At 35.6% G+C, this 17,869-nt stretch overlaps 1 protein-coding gene across 2 annotated transcripts in view; it reads left to right on the forward strand.

Moving 5' to 3' along the window:
• The window catches only part of LOC131243207 (uncharacterized), a 30,181-nt gene extending 12,792 nt beyond the window's left edge, over window positions 1-17,389 (forward strand). Inside the window, exons 3-14 of one of the 2 annotated variants that reach the window (XM_058242379.1) lie at window positions 1,797-1,909; window positions 8,978-9,100; window positions 9,205-9,419; window positions 11,340-11,415; window positions 14,234-14,320; window positions 14,467-14,547; window positions 14,667-14,699; window positions 15,665-15,718; window positions 15,795-15,836; window positions 16,486-16,564; window positions 16,641-16,711; window positions 16,787-17,389. In XM_058242379.1, coding sequence (XP_058098362.1) covers window positions 1,797-1,909; window positions 8,978-9,100; window positions 9,205-9,419; window positions 11,340-11,415; window positions 14,234-14,320; window positions 14,467-14,547; window positions 14,667-14,699; window positions 15,665-15,718; window positions 15,795-15,836; window positions 16,486-16,564; window positions 16,641-16,711; window positions 16,787-16,876 — 1,064 coding nt within the window. In that variant the 3' untranslated portion in view covers window positions 16,877-17,389. The remainder of the gene's footprint in view (window positions 1-1,796; window positions 1,910-8,977; window positions 9,101-9,204; window positions 9,420-11,339; window positions 11,416-14,233; window positions 14,321-14,466; window positions 14,548-14,666; window positions 14,700-15,664; window positions 15,719-15,794; window positions 15,837-16,485; window positions 16,565-16,640; window positions 16,712-16,786) is intronic. The other variant, XM_058242380.1, reaches the window with a different exon arrangement.
• Window positions 17,390-17,869: the final 480 nt, after the last annotated feature.

Consider the following 17,869-nt stretch of genomic DNA (forward strand, 5'->3'; position numbering starts at 1 on the left):
CCTAGAGAAGGCCTAATCTGAGGGGGAAGTGATCAGGATTGTCAAAACCAAAAAACAGGCATATCTCGTAAATTGGAATGAGTTATTCAACATCCCATGTATGATTTTGGGGCAGGAGAAGCTACTTTAGCCATCCAACCTCATTATGCCAGGTTGCATACGCTGGATTTGTGAGATTCCATCAGATCGATGGTCGAAGGTCCATTTTAATTTTGTTTTTACTATTTATAGTAAGTTTTAGTTCGATCATAACTCTTGATCCTTTGAGCTTTAAGAGTCATGGCCAATATGAAAAGGGCTTGGAAAAATTAGGAGAATAACGTGGTTAAGCCAAATTGGACACTTATTATTTTTGGGCAAAAACCATGAAGTCTAGTAGAAATTATAATAATCAAGTTTACTATTTATAGTAATTCGTGTTTATTTTTGGGAGTTTGAGTTGGAGTTTGATTATGAAACTTCTTCCTAGTTTGGTATTACTATTTAAAGGATTGTAAATTCGTTTTTATCATATATTAATCTAATTTTGAATTTATTAAACTTATTTTTATTTTCCTATTTTCACTTGTGAATTGGAGGAATTTTTATGAGTAGTCAAGATAAACTCCGTAGATTTGGAGTAATTATCCCCTGAGGAAGATGATGATTAACCTCATCATGTCCATCCCATGTGTCAACTCACCATGTGCATTTTCAGCTTTCGTGGAGAAATTGTGTAGAGACATTCTTGGCTCAGGCTCAAGCATAAACCTTGCATTATTTTGTTCTGATTGGACTCATTCCAGCTCTATCAGTTTGCTGAATCCATTCTGCTAGCACACCTACATTCTAGTTGGTCATTTCTTATGAACACATAACCCTTTTTGATTAGGGTCATCACGTCCTCCAATACCTAGCCAGTCTCTATCTAGGTTTCCAGGTAGTGATAGGATCAAATGACAACATTTACATGGTTGAGGCACTTGATGGATGGATTATATTGCACACACATGTGCCACCTTGACACATGCATGGTGCCTAAACCGGCTACCTTAACTGGACCAAAATTTTAACAGGTTCCTAAAGGAAATACAAAAACCCAAAACCTGTGGATCAAGGAATTGGCTAGGATCCATCGGGCACCGTTTGACAACCCTATTTTTGATAAAGAACGCAATCCTCTGCATTCCACAAACAGGTTTTTCCTATTTTCTTGCATTGTGATTGGTTCATTTCATTATTGATGTTGCCAGCAGTGCTGCATGCATAATGTTAATGTGATGATGTGGCCCAATCACATTACAACAACTGGGTTTTTCTTATTTGCGGCAATGAGATGATTGGATTCTTTAATGAATGGACCTACCTAATCTTTAGCCAATGCTTTTATGCAATGAATGGCATGGATCTGACAACTGTTTGTATGCTTGGACAAGTGTCAACAATTGCCCATTTCATACAAATAAATGATCATAATAAGAAAATAGAAAACTTTTGGAAACTTTTTCTATTTACATGAGAGCTATGCAAAAAGTGAAACCACTAAAGGAGATATCTGGCTTTAAAAAATAAACAAACTGATCCACTCATCAATGGGCCACACTTGAACTTTAACTAAGGTCATCAATTGTCCATTGATTTCAATACAGTGAGTTATTGGCTATTAATTACTAGGTATGGTCCACATATTGCACAGTCAAGATAAATTGCACATTTGACATGTCTGCGCGAAGAATGTGAAGATCACCTCTCTCATATAATACCACAGCACATATTTATAAATGATATTTGGATACTGATTTAATACATGATTGCAGCTATATTAGCCTACGGCCGGACAAAGTACTATTTCTATGCATACTACGTGGTAAGGACTTTCACAGACATGGTGTGCCAGGGCAGTGTTATGTGTCTCACTCTTGCTTATGTGGTAAATTAACTCAATCCCTTGCTCTTTAATTTCATCTTATTTTCTTATACTTTCTTCACAAAATTACATAGTAAGGACTGTTCATATAGAGGGTCCACCATAGGTAGGCCAGTGGGGTCAGATTGACTCGAAGACTATAAACTGACTCAACTTGATATATGATATTTAATTATTATTATTATTAAATTAATATTAAAAATAGTATATAAAGAGAAATGTTTCAGTTTTCTTGCAGCTAAGTTATAGTGCTCCTAGTTGCATTTAGCTGTATTGGGACACTTAGAATATTCAATCCATTGATCTAAATTGTTCACTAGGTCTAACACACATTTCTTGGGCAACTATGTGAGTATTACAATAATCTAATAGATATTAACCATTGGATCAATGATCTTTAATATAGATGGTCAATATCATTTACACAAAAATAGGTTTATTTCACAATGATCCATCTATTTGTTAGTAGGGATGTCAATGGGCCGGGATGGGCCAATGGGATTTTGAACCTGGCTCGAGCTGGAGTATCAGGTCCTCAGCCGCAGGCCTGATTTGGGCTTAAATGAATGGCCTGTTTCGCAATTGGGCTTACATCTCCAAAAGCTCGTCAGGCTCGTACGTTAACCATTTCGAAATTTAAAATTTAAATAAAAAAAATTTCTCTTTTCAAAAATTCTGCCCTCTTTCCCAATTTTAAAATTAAAAATTAAAAATAAAATCATCTCATTTCTCTCCGTTGAAATGGAACCTAAAACGTATTCCTCTTCCCTCTCTCTGTTGAAATGGGACCTATAACCCATCACACACACACTCTCTCTCTCTCTCTCTCTCTCTCTCTCTCTCTCTCTGCTGAGGTGGGAAGAGGAAGGATAGAGCTGAAGCGGATGAGAAACACCGGGTGAATTTCGCCAAATGCCGAAACGGGCTTTTGAAGAAGGTCTATGACGTCTCCGTTCTCTGCGATGCTGAGGTGGTTCTCATTATCTTCTCCAATAGAGGAAAGCCCTACAAGTTTTGCAGCAGTTCCAGGTAAACAAATTTCACAACACGCCTAAAAAAAGGGGAAAAAAATATGACTTTTCTAGCTTTTGCTTCTTTCTCTCTTCCGTTCTGACTGTTCCTAGCATATCTGTGATTAAAAAACGTCTTAGAAATGGTTTTCCACAGTAAATGGAGCTGAGATCTTAGGATATCTCTCTCTCTCTCTCTCTCTCTCTCTCTCTCTCTCTCTCTCTCTCTGAGAGCCTCTTTTCATAGGTTAGTTTCAAAAACTAGCCGAAGACCATCCCCTCTCTCTGAATGATGAAAAAACTAGCCAAACACTTTCCGATTGAGCTTTCAGATTTCCAGAAAAAATCACTTTCTTTAAAAGTTCCTTCTCTCTCTCTCTCTCTCTCTCTCTCTCTGTGATTAGGCGGGTTCGGGCACGGGCTCTACTAATTTGGCACGTCACAGGCCCGGGCCAGGTTTGGGCATATGTTGAAGAAGATGGGCCGTGCTTGGACAGATGTTGGCCCGGCCTTAGCCTGGCCTGTTGACAGTACTGTTTGTTAGAGACCATCATGGATTGCTTATGATTCTAAAGAATCACTTATGAAAATAAGGCCACAACAACGATGGATTGGATAAACAGATTAGTGCGGAGCTGGGTATCGAGTCGAGTTGGACCAAGTTAGGGCTGACCCAACCTGACCCAGTTTTGAAATAGTCCTGACCCAAATTCGACCCAACTCGGTACTAAGTCCAGCATGCCTGACCCAATCAAGCCTGTGGCTGTGGACCTGATACTCCAGCTCGAGCCTAGCATGGCATGAGCCAGGCTCGGAATCCCGTTGGGCCAGCCTGGCCCATTGACAGTCCTATTTGCAAGGTAGCCTTAGAAATGTGTTCTGTACTTAATGGTCAATTCCGACCAATCAATTGGACTGTCAAATTAAATTGATGCAGCTAGGAGCGCCATAACTTATATTGCTCGGAGAGCAATGAAGCATCTCTATGAGTGATATAACACAGAAAAGCTATGAGCAACATGGTAGGTGCTTTGTTGGTAAAGAGCACTGCTCTCTTCTTTGAAGAGGTTCAGGATTTGAATCTAGATACCCCTTTTTGTTTTTAAAATAACTCTCTCACGAGGTGACTAGTTTGCGTCACGTGAGGTTGAACGAGTCATTGAGTCAACTCAACAAGTTTTTCTATGTCACTCCTAGTTCCGAGTGCATAGTGACTCAGGTAAGCCAAGTTTGTGATTTTTAGAACTATTGTTGAAAATATCACTCATTAAAGACCAGATTCTAAAAGTTGTTTCTAACTCCCGTCGTATTATCAATGGTTTGGATCTATGATCAATGAGACTTTTGGATGTGGGTCATATTTGGTAGGACCTTCTAGATGAACAATCTGGTTCATCTTGTGGCGGGCAGAAGCGGTAAGTCTCGATAAGCAGACTTTGCTGGAAAATCGTTCCATTGTTAATATGCTTTGAAGTAAACAAGCCTTGTAGTTGCAGGGAGAATTCATTGTTATGTAGTGGTACAATTTGCTTATGAAGGGGAAACTTTTATTTTTGTGAGATTAGTAAATGAGAACTCTAGTTAAGAATCAACTGAGTTATCGAAATCTCAAATAAGTTTTCATGGGACTCAATGAATCAGTCAAACACCCAATGCTTACAGATCAAGGTGTTCCGTAACGGTAACGGTGGCCGTAACGGCCACCACTGTTACCTTTATGATACGGGACATAATGGTTGTTACGGCCCCGCAACGGCCGTTACGATCTCTTTTTTTTTTTAAAAAAAAAATTATTGAAAAAACCTCCGAAAAACTTATATTTGCCCCATAATGTTAAAAAGTATGAAAAATCTGTATATATCCCGTAATAGACCATTACAGGGCTATTATGACCTTTATAGGGGATGTAACGTGCTGTTAACGACAATTACATGTCATTTTTTTTCCATAACGGCCATTACGACCCCATAATGTGTAACGGTTGCCACCGTTACCTTTACGTGACAGCCTTTACGGCACACCATGTTATAGATAGTGTTTTCTTTTGACTTCTCATGATTTCTTTTTCTTGATTAGTTTCCTTTTTCTCTGTGGAAAAATGCTTACATACAATGTTGTATGTAAACTTCACCATTAGGGCATCCATCACCTGGGTACCATCTTAGATTGTCCATGTCTCATAATCAACTCTAAAAAGACAAGCCCCATCATCCACTTTCGTAGAAAAATAAAGCCTTTTTAAATCATCAATTTAGAATATATATTTCAAATTAATAGTGATGTGCATATTTTTAGAATATGTGGTATCATATATGTTTCCTCTATAAAAGCACAAACATGCATCTAACAGAAGAGAGCATACAAATATCCTCTGTTGAAGAACATACTTGTATCCACCATGAAAAATACATGGATACAACTAATAGATTAACATCATCCATGTATTATAATTATTCAATGTATTAGACATTTTGCAAAGATTTACTCGAGGCCTATATGTACCTTAAACCATAACCCGTTTGCGAGACAAATAAGCTTGTCTCCTCATTTTCTTTTAAAAAATTTTTGTTCAAATTCTTCTTACATCTTGAACAAGTTTTAAAAATGGTAATCTATCTTTTTGATAGTGCAAACTAGCAATAAATTCTCTTTGAATATTAAGACCAAAAATAGACTATGCAAGGACCTGAACTCAATGGGACAATAATTAGGCCATTCCGCTGAATAGTTTGGTCATAAATTTGGAGTAGATGGACAACTGATGGTTTGGCTCAATATCAGGGTTGGAAAAATCAATATTTTAACCAGTGTTCGAAATATCGGTATTGCGTTATGTATCGCGCCCTTGGGATACGAATACGTATCCCAATATCGCATGGGATATATCGGTTGTATCACGTAATGTATTGCTGTTGTTGAAAACATGGGGAAACATTAGAAATTGGTCAATTTTTTCAACGAAATTTCAATGATTGTTAAAAAAGACATCAATACACACTTACAAATCAAAATATTACAAAAAACAAGTGCACATAATTGGTTTTCTTTGTATGAGGTCCTAATCTATGTGTTGTTTAATTGAATTGATGCAAGTATATTCATATAATTTATAAATGTAAAAAGACGTGTGGAAACACAAGCAATACATTCAAAAGAAAAAGAAGAATTACTAGATTAGGTTACATACATGTTTGATTTTTTGTTTGGACACAGATTGCAACCGATTCGCGAGAAATTGAGAATTTTTTTATTTCTTTTTCAATTTTCCTCAACTCGGTCCTTCTCCTCTAAATCTTAAAATCGAAGCTCATAATCTATGATTTTTCATGCAAAACATAAAAAATCATGAATTTGTAACAATTTAACACTGATTTAACATGATTTACAAAAAAAAAAAAAAAAGGATAAAAAAAACTCACCGGATCGAACATGTGGGATATATCCCCCTACTTGTGTGTTTCATATTGCACAGATGGGATACAAGATATATCGGCCAATATCTTCGATATTTAAAACAATGATTTTAACTAGGCTCTACTCAACTAGTTCAAAAATTGAGCCTGAACCAGCCCTAAGCCCGCCCCCTACAGGGCCTACTCTACATACACGTGTGACCCATTTAGTGCGTGGATCATCTTTATTTTCAAGATGGGCGATATTCATTGTGGGGCCTATGGTATTTATGGTACTGTTGTCCTATAAAAACTGCATGTTTGTGGAAAAGATGTCATCGTACCACAACTTATGCTACCTTGCCTGTATGTGGTCTATTCTCAAAAAGCACACGAGAGAAGTCCCTTTTTCAAATAAAGAAGTTACTTGATACTCCAATAGTGTGTAATGTTTGGTAGAAAGGAACTCAAAAATTGTAAACAGATTAAATTATGGATCTCATTATAGTAAAGTCATGTTTCCAAAATTAAAATATTTAAGTGATTCCAACATCTAATTCTTGGACCCTTGTTTGATGAAATATGACGATTTGGTTTTCTCATTTTAAACTTCCAATACATACCCCAAACAAATGGATCAAAATGAATTTTGGGTCTATTGCATCAAGTGGACAGGTTGGATTGCACTCAAACCTTATCATGGCCCACATAGCTCAAACATTTGGTACTTGTCATACATCCAAACTCATGTGAGCATTCCTACTTTTTGAAAGATCGGAGAAACATATAGGAGAGAGAAGAAGAAGAGGAAAGAAAAGAAAGAATCCATCATCTTATTCAAAAGTTACTAGAGTTGCATAGCTACAAACATTCGACAAGTTGAGAGGTAGGACAAAGAGTTGAACCCTAGTCAAAAGAGGGCATGACTTTTTTTTTTTTTTCTTCTTATCAAACTAGCCATATTCAGAGTTTTTATCAGAATTCAGCTATGTCGATAATGTCTTATTAAGGGGTGCAAAAGCTAGTGTGAAAATAATGTTATCTTGATATCAATTGTTATCAACAGTCCATTAGTAGGCTGAACGTTAAACAGTCTATGTCCAGTACTATTCCAATGTGAACAGTAACATGGCACACACCAAATGTGCTTCAAGAGTCACCTAAGGCCTATATGTACCTCAAAACTTAGCCCATTTGCCCAAAAAAAACATATTCTCCTTATTCCCTCTAAGAATTTTATGTTTGAGTTCTCACTGCATCTTGAACAAAGTTTAAAGATGATAGTCAATCTTTCTAGTAATGCAAACCAGCGATATTTGGCATTAAGACCATATAAAGACTTTATGAGAAATGAGATTTGTCACTTTATGTCCCTGTGATTTTTGACAATTTGGGTTGTAGCACTAGGTTCATTTATTAATTTGCGTCACTAAAAAATTGTGGATTGTAGGGCTGGAATCATATACTAATTTTGTACAACTTGAAAATGATAGAGATTCTGCAACAGCGCACATGTTCAGATAGTCCAAAATTGCTAACCCAACTGTTGTTGGAGCATAACCTAACAATTGTTTAACTATCGGATTTTCCACTCGAATTTAGATCATCACAAGGTTTCATGTAACTATCTTTTAGATAGCCATTAAATTTCATAGTTACATTGCTTAATCAACGTCATTCTAGAGATACTCTCCATTTACAATGGGACCCATAATTTAGATGGTCTGGATGACTACACATCAATGCCACATTTAGAATTATAAGTCACCACCATTTTTTTTTTAATTGCTCAAAAATAACAACGAGTCTTTAACATGTAAACCATGGATGTATGCATACGGATCCACCATACTGACACAATATGGAACAGTGTCCTTAAGATCCAAATACATACACAAATGGACCCCATGGTTATGTGATCCAATCTGTTGATCTTATGGGCCCTATGGTGATGGACCACGTTCTGAAAATCTCCCAACTTTGAAGATCTTAGATTTCCAATTTGTTGCCTTTTAAAGTTGAAAGTAGATTGTTGTCACTTGTTATACTTTTCCCTACCCCCCAATCTGTGATCCATCGACAAAAGGTTTAAGATAGTTCCATTCGAAATATTTTTGGGGCATATACCATGTACAACAGGGCCCATCAGTTCAACAGTCTGGGTCAACTTACGATGGGCCAAACTTGCTCTAAGTTAGAACTATAAAGATCATATAATTCTTGGGGAGTAATTTGATACTCTAGCATAGTACAATGTTGGATCCACAGGCACTCAAAAATTGTACACATGGCAACTCAAATTAAGCTAACTAAATTGTGAAACCCACTATCACTAAATCAGTCCTAAAAATCAGAATAGTTAAACAATTGTAACCTCTTATTCGTGGACATATGTTTGTTGAAACGGAGTTATTGGATTTTCCTTTTAACCATCCAATAAATATCTACCAATTCCATAGTCAGATAATCAAATAAGCATAATTTTCCATTCATGATACATGTAAACTAATAAACTAAGAGGTAAAACTTTTATAAATCTGTTTGACTTGTGTACCTCATGGAATGGTTAAGTGCATGTGTATCATCCATCACACTGAATAAAAGTATCCAAGTTTTTCTCACAACTCTTGCCTCCTAAACATGATTTAAATCTCATTGAAAATTCACAGGCAGATAAAATTTCAGAGAGCCAACGCACATCAGCCTTTGGATTGCTGTCAGGCATCTCCTCTGCTGCATTTGTCTTCGGAACTGTAACTGCCCGTTTCCTTCCCACCCATTCTACTTTCCAGGTCTCTCTCTCTCTCTCTCTCTCTCTCTCTCTCTCTCTCTCTCTCTCTCTCTCTCTCTCTCTCTCTCTCTCTCAGTTCTCACTTTTATCCTTTGTTTCTTCTAGGTAGCTGCAGCCATAGCTTCGATTGCAGCTATTTACATGAGATCTTTTTTGTCGGACCCAAACAACCACAGCAACATCGAGGATGGAACTTCTTGTTCTCAATCGTCTATGAAAAAGCGGTTGAGAGTGCTCCCAGGCAGCCATTCATTGCAGAAAAAGAAAATCTTCAGCAGAATTCTGCCAGTGGAAGATGTGACCTACTTGTTGCAGACTAGGTAAGTGTATCTCTCTTGTTAATTTTTCTTTTGTTGATTGCATTTCCATTTCATAGATGTTCGATTCACTTTTCCATTTCATAGATGTTCGATTCACTTACTATTTTTTTTTTTTTTCCTTTTCTTTTGTTGATTGCAGACTAGGTTAGTGTATCTCTCTTGTTAATTTTTCTTTTGTTGGTTGCATTTCCATTTCATAGATGTTTGATTCACTTACTATTTTATGTTTCTTTTCTTTTATCTTTGTATCTTGATATCTGGTCTATATTGATGTATATAATTAAGGCCCTTCATGTTCAGGAAGGCAAGATTATTGGACCTTGATGCATCTGAATGTGTATGCTTTCCTGATTTGCCATGGTTATGTGATGTCAACCCTTTATTTAATACAGTCATGCATAGATTGGGGATGCCCTAAAGTTCTTCCAGATTGGAAGATCCTAGCTATCTAATTTCTGTATATTTTCTGGATTTTTGCTTTAAACTTTTCTAGGAATCACACTATAGAACGATCAAAACTAATGAGTAGACCATCACACTATAGAACAATCAAAACTAATGAGTAGACCATGGATCTTTGAAGCAAAGACTAAGCCAACAAACAACATTTCAGGGAGTAAGTTTGGTGTCGTGATAAGAAGATCAACAATTGAAGCTATTATCTTGCTTAAACGATTGATGGAGATTTATAGAGATACGATGAAATGTACATGGAATATAGAGAGAGATTTCATGTGGCCAGTGGGTTTCTAGGAGATAAGGGGTCACTGAAGAGATACCAACATCATCAAAGAAATGTACAAAGGTTTGCTTAGGAGAGTGAGAATGGCTTCTGAGGTGGATTAGATCCCTATTCTAGAAAACTAGAGAATGCAAACACTTATTTAGATGCTTATAGTAATGCTCTAAAAGAATAGAGCTTTAAAAGTTAGCATAACCAAGATAATGTTTGGAATGGAACTATAGTAAGAACATTTACATAGGTGAAGTTTCTAAAATTAATGGCTACCATATTCCATAGAGTTGTTGGATTTCACCTCAACAAAATTCTTATAATAGCAAAAAAGCATGTACAAGAGCGAAAGAGGTGATAAACATAAAATTAAGAACAGGAGATGGCCCAAATACATAAAAAATTTAGTTTCATGCATGCATTGGTTGTACAAATATTGAATGCTTAATAACTAACTTAGCATTTGCGTTTGGCATGAGATATGTTTTCTAATATTGACTTGTGACGTAGTTCCAAATTGATTCTTTAATTTGACTAATATGGATTTGCCTTACAACTAAATTTGAATTTACATTATTTTCATTAGGCTATTGTTGATATGAAGAATGTATTTCTTGTAGCAGAATATTTTTAGGATAAATTATTCATATATCATTTTCTTATTATAAATTATTCATATTACAGTTTATAGTTGTCACTTGTAATTTATATATTTGTAAGTTAGATAATTAGTTACTCATTTGAGGATTTCTATAGGGCCATACATTAATAGACTAAAATTCAGTTTCTTGTTTATGATATAACTAAATTATTGAGAATATCATCTTGTGATTTTAACTTTGATGTCTAAGAAATCCTGTCTGGATTCCAAAATTGAAAATTTGAGATTTCCTTTCTTTGTATTTGCATATCAATTTATAGATAGTGTTAATCCCTAACAATACTTGTAGATCTTTTTTTTCTTTAAATTTGTAATATGTTAAAGAATTGGAACGTAATACGAAAACCAAATTTTCATCTAGAATGCATGGTTCATTTTGTTATTCATAATTGGTATTTTACCCACTTGTTGTCAAATATTTAAAATTACTAGGTATTTAATGAATTGTTAACCTTTTCCAAAGTCTTTTACATTACTTTATACTATCACAGATGTTTTCATTTCATTATATAAAATCATCATGCAGTGTGACATTTTCACAAGCGGCCATCGTTGCATTCTTCAATAATCTTGGGGAGAGTGGCTTTCAAGCTTCGTTACTGGTAACTTCTCTTTGCAAGAATGAAATGTTGAATCTTATAACCACATTATGCCTAGACGAAGATGTTTCTTCATTAAAATATTTTCCTTAAAATTTGTTATTCTTATAATACTTGTTAATTCATAATTATTCCATATTATATCTTTAAAACGTCCTAATACAAAGTCTACTTTCTTTCCTTTTTTTTTTTTTTTTTCAATGACTATCTAACTACATATCTTATGATTGAAATATTTGTTGGCATTTTTTATTGTTTGCCAATAAGAGTAAAATCCTTAACATAGCTTGAGTTTGACATCTTCCTTGTTCATTGTAGTCTTCCTCTTACTGTTGATAATCCAATGATTTGTTCTACAAGATGTCTTGTGTTGGTATGGTGGAGTCCACACATTAGTACTTTATGTCCTTACATTTCTGTAGTCTAGGTATTGTAGATGAGCATTCAGAATTTTATGTTTTGTGCATTCTTTTCTTATCTTCTATCTGAAGTTTATAGGTTTTGAAATCAAGAAATTCTTAAATGAATTTTTCTTGACTAAAATAATAGATAAATTGTGGGATATTGATTTTTGATTAACAATATGTTGTCTAATACTTCAAAATAAGAGGAAAGATTAAAATTCTCATTTTTATTGACATTGTTACTAACACCGATAATTTTTATATGGATAATTATATAGAGTGCCCAACATTGAAGTATATAACTACATTAATTTTGGATATCATACCAAGTTTTGTGTAAAGAAAATACTGCACGTATCAGGTCAAGTTTAGGAATTGAACAATGAGTATTTTATTTTCTACACAGGTCAAAGTTTATTGTTCTTCAGAGGTTTATTTATGATATGGATAAATTCATAGTAGATGAAGTAATCAGATTTGTTAGTTCAATGTCTTCATGTTGATTTGAATGAATTAGTGTATCCATGGAGGTCAATCTCTACTTGATAGGTGAGAGAATAACAAACTGCAAATTCAATTTAAGCAGGAAACTTTTATGATGAGAAATTTATTATATGAATTAATATTATAAACTTTCCTTTTAGAAATAACAAGAGAGTTGATTCTTTCCTTAAATTATGTATTGTGACCTTCGGGGCACTAAGCTTGTTGCTCCTCTACTTTGGGTTTCGCTTCTACGACATTTCATTGACAATTTTTGTCAATATCCTTTGAAGCATACATTGGATTTTTTTTATTTTTTATTTTTTCCTTGTTTTATAAGCTTTCGTCTCAGATGTCTAAGGACCAGCCCTAGTTAGCTCTACTTTTGGATTTAAATATTTTGTCACCTTTTATTGATGATTATTCATGCGTGACTTGGGTTTATCTCTTGAAATCTAGGAGTGAAGTGTTTTATGTGTTTAAAGTGTTTTATCATAAAGTGTGCTCAGTTTCAATGTTCAATCAAAACCCTCCATTGGGGGGGGGGGGGGGAGGGAATCCTTCTTGCAAGAGCATAGTATTTTGTCTCGAACGTTATGTGTTTGCACATCCATATCCTTCATAACTCGGTTTTCCATGAGCGCACCAAGTGCATTGAGGTTGATTGTCATTTTATTCAGGAGAAAGTTGCTTCTAAGGAAATCATCACCCATTTTGTTCGATCCGGGGATCAACTTGTTGATGTTCTTATAAAGTCTTTAAGTGGAGATGCTTTTCATCGTGTTCATGACAAGTTGGGCATGATCAACATCTATGCTCCACCAACTTGAGGGGGAGTCTAGAGAGTGTTAGTGTATAGTGTGTGTGTGTGCGAGAGAGAGAGAGAGAGAGAGAGAGAGAGAGAGAGAGAGAGAAGGGTGTGCAAAATACTTTCATGGTTGGCAACTCTTTCTCACATTATCCGATGTTGTGCCCCACTCTAGTTTTAAACCTTGACTTTAGCCAGATGTCCTAACATGAGTAGGCGTGCAATAGATATACAGAGAATGTCACAAAGTAATCACAATGGGCCCCCTTGGATCTCTGTTGCATGAGCTCCTTAGTATGCAGGTTACACAGTGAAAATGGCTACTCTCACAAATGGATTAAAATGTCAAAAAAATGCCCTCGGTTGAAGGGCCAGACACTTCCCAAGTGAATGTCACAAAGTAATCACAATGGCCCCCCACGGATCTTTGTTGCACGAGCTCCTTAGTATGTGAAAATGGCTACTCGCACAAATGGATTAAAATGTTAAAAAATGCCCTCAGTTGAAGGGCCAGACACTTCTCCTTTTCCTTTTAAGATCGAAAGTTTATGCCCCTCCAACTAATTGCGGGGGCAAATTTGCCAAACACTACTCGGTGGGTTGTATATAGTGGAGATATTCACACTACAAGGGATTGTTTGGATGGCATGGCTCTAAGTTTTTAAATTGTAAGTGACTTTCACCTGACATACAAGGAAGTGACTTCTCACCCCAGCCCCATGAAGTTTCCTGGTAGTTTTTCCAACAAGTGACTTATTAGTCGTGACTTACAGGGTGAATTTCCTCCCCCAAATACCACCTATAAGTGACTTCCCACTTGTAGAACTCAGTAGAACTTATTGGGATCCAAACAACCCCTAAAGGAAAGGAAATATAAATAAAGACATTTTCCAAATATATTAGGAACTCAACATTTGAAACTATAAGTTTTTCTTCATTATCTTTGAAGATTGCAATCTTAGGCATGAACCATTGAAAATACTCTAACAAACGAGTAAACTATTCAATATGTGCTTGTACTTAGAAATTAGTACTAACTCAGTTGCATGCACTGCCTCCTCAAAATTGAACTCTCAATCGATCCCTGATGTATAATGAAAATTATGTTCATCTCTTTTGAATGCAGTTCTATCTAAAAGCACAGTTTCACTTTAACAAAGATCAGTTTGCAGATTTATTGCTAATAGTCGGAGTTGCCGGGGCCATCTCACAGGTTTGTTTCATATGTCACTGTGCTCCAAATGCTTTCTATTAGTAGCTTCTTAGGCATACCTTTCTTCTTTTTTTCTTCTTTTTTTTCCCTTCTTTTCTATATCTTTGAAGCATCATGTGCAACTTGAAATTGAATTTTTCGTGTAGTTGCTTCTCATGCCCCTGCTAGCACCTACTTTAGGAGAGGAGAAGTTGCTTCGGATAGGGCTCTTGGCATGCTGTGGACATGTAACTACCTTGCCTTTATTTTTTGCCACATTGTTGAATTTTCAGTAATAGTGTCTTCTATGCAATAAGACAGAATTATCAGTCCTAGAGTAATTGACTAGTGATTTGGAATGCTGCAGATGTTTCTTTATGCCTTATCGTGGTCCTCCTGGGTACTACTCTCTGCAACTAAGCTGATGACTTTTTACTCTTATTTTCCATCAGATCTTGCATGAGCTTCTTTGCAGTCAAATTTTCTCTATGGTTCATTGATTTAATGGATATTTTCACATTTGTTCTTTCCAATTCAATTTACATAGCTCTCTTTCAATTATGGTTATGTTTTCCTAAATTTCTATTTGTATTTGGTAGCCATGTTCTTAATCTTTACAAGTAGAACCAAATTCGAAGTGCACAGGTTTCCTGTAGGTGCATAAATGTTCTGGCATGCTAATCAATTTTTTCAATTGCCAATGATATTTAATTTTATAATGTGATTATAATCCTGATTCAAATGTAGAGTGCATTCACTGAGCACTCACCTGCCCTTATGCTATTTTATTTAGTTCACTGCATAGATTTGTCTACTGGTAAACAATTCCATCACTTTGCATTGTTAGCATTAATTCTATAGGACTAATTATTTGTAAATGGTGTACTGATTTACCTACGGATCAATAGAGGTATCATTTATAAAAGAGATGATATTTTTTTTTGCCTTTTTTTCTGGCTGTGTGCTCACAACTGCAGGCCGAATAAATAGGATTTAAAGCAGAAAAAGTAGCATTAAGTAGAAAATGTATTGCAAGAAAACGCATAAAAGATCTATATTTTCTCATTAATGTGAACCATGTAAAATGAAATTTACAGGGAGAATAATAGTTTCTATATGTTAACCACAATATAAATGTCCTAAAGCTGTGAAATACATTCACCTGTTAGACTATGGGCAGAAGAAAACAATAACCAGCAATTGACTTTGAATTCCTCTATTCCCAACCGATGTGGCAACCACCCATCACATAAACAAAAGGTTCCTTTTAAACAGAAACATGCAAGACGTGACGTTATGATTTATTTTATTTTATTTTGTAATGTTCATAGCACCATCTTTTCTAACATTTTTATTGACTTGCAGGTTCCTTATGCTGCTTCTTCATTATCAATTATGGTTTGCTTAATCTCCCCATGTGTAAGTATTTATTTCTCCTCGGTCCTGTTCTATTGGTTTGAGCATACTTCCTCAAGATGCAGTTTCATGTATGCAGATGAGGAGCATTGTATCCAAACAAGTTGGGCCAGATGAGCAGGTAGTTTCTCTGCCAGTGGAGTCAGAATTTTCAGTTGATAATGCACTCGTTATTGACTCTGTTGAATTTTTTAACTACCATTGCTGCCTTTTGTTTTCTTTTTTCACTCCAAAATTTGTTTCAAAACATTATCTAGCAGCAGCTGAGAGGGTCCTCTGCAAAGATACATAACTATGCACTTGGAGAGTTAATTGATATCAATAAATCATTTGCCTGGATGAAACTCCTTTCATAATTATATAATGAATTGGTGATATTTCTATATTTATAACTTGTTGCACGACCCTTCTACCCAGATGCCAGTCTGACTTTGAATCATGTTTCAGACTAACCTTACTCACGCTTGGTAGTTTATACTTGGTAATATTTTGAAATAGATGCATTCCTGTTCCACAACTGAAATTTGATGTTACTTCCCTTCATGTTTCATCATGCAACTATAATTTGTAGTTATCTTTTAGGCATACTTCCACACTGGAATGTTATGATTTGGTGCTAGAAAATAAACAAATTGTTGGGAGCTAGTTCGGTAGCAAGCAAATAAATTTTTAATCATGATGGCAAATATGGTTTGATAGTCAATAAAGTTTCCAAATCATCCCTGTAGCATATCAATGCCCCATTCCATAACAGATCCAAATCATTGCAGGGGAAGGCTCAAGGGTGCATTTCAGGCATATGTTCCTTTGCAAACATCATGTCTCCTTTTGCATTCACTCCGCTCACAGGTAACTGGTTCATTTGATTAAAACATCGCTTGTCCAGAAATATTGTTTTGTAGCTAATGTTGTCACATTCTTCCAGCTCTCTTCCTATCACAGAAAGCACCGTTTTATTTTCCTGGCTTCAGTATCATGTGCGCCGGATTAGTGTCGGTGAGCATTTATATATATGGTTTTGGTTAAGTATAATCAAGGACCCCATCTCAAGTAGGTTATTCTTCCTTGCAGATGATAGCCTTATTGCAAGGTATCATGATGAGGGCAGGTCCTCCAATTTCAAGCAAACAAGTCAACAGTAGCAACTATGTTCCGGCCTAGTTTTCAAAAATCCAAATGCTTGACCTTCGTATTTCTAATGGGCACAACCATATCCATCCAAAACTTCACATACATTGAAGAAGGCTAAAATGCAGAGGTAGCAGCATCCTTCTTGATTCAAATGGTCACGACAAGCCCAAGCATATTCGTGGATGCTTCCATATCAAGTAGCTTATTGTGAACCACCCATACCATAATGTTGAATTGTAGCCAATTCAGGTTTTCTCAGGCTTCGATCATCGGTTGAAGAATGCACACTGAAGGGAGAACAAGCACGTTTCTACAACAAGAACACGCAATGAAAGCAAGCGGGCAACATATAACTTATATACTATTTTGGCTCAAAAAATCCCTTTAGTTATGTAGCAAACTGGGCTTTGCCTGCCTTAAGCATTGTTTCAATTAGTTCATGAGTTTGGCAAAAGAGCATCAACATTGGATTTCTTAGGATTGTATAAATATAATTCAATTTTTCATTATACAACTGTATGCTAAGGATGCATGTTTCTTAGAGAGAGCGAGTTGGTAATATTATTTTGACCTTTTTACCTAACTTGGGGAGGTAAGGAAACTGCAATGAAGATTTATATGATTTTATACTGTAGGATACACATTATTCAATGATTTTAACTGTTGACCTAATGAGCTTTGATTCACCATGCCCAAAATCTCCATATTGAAAATTCCTAGCCATCAATTCTCCTGGCCTTTACTCATTTAATTGTAGAACATTGTTGTATTTTCTTTTGTAACCACCTATTTTCAGGTTTATCCATCCCACATGTAGGACTTCTCCATTGAGAATATTTTTATCCATGGTCCATCAATGGTATGGATCTATTTGAAAATTTCACAACATAATTAATTTTGGTTTTTTTTTTGTTTTTTTTTTTGAAGATGTTGCCACCAATTTCGTTTTTGAAATATTCAATGATTATAGGTTATCTGTTTTTGGCTTACAATGAAAAATCCCAGGAATATAAGATACCTTTA

This window comes from Magnolia sinica, chromosome 4 (genome assembly GCF_029962835.1).
Source record: "Magnolia sinica isolate HGM2019 chromosome 4, MsV1, whole genome shotgun sequence".
In the NCBI taxonomy this organism is placed as follows: Eukaryota; Viridiplantae; Streptophyta; class Magnoliopsida; order Magnoliales; family Magnoliaceae; genus Magnolia; species Magnolia sinica.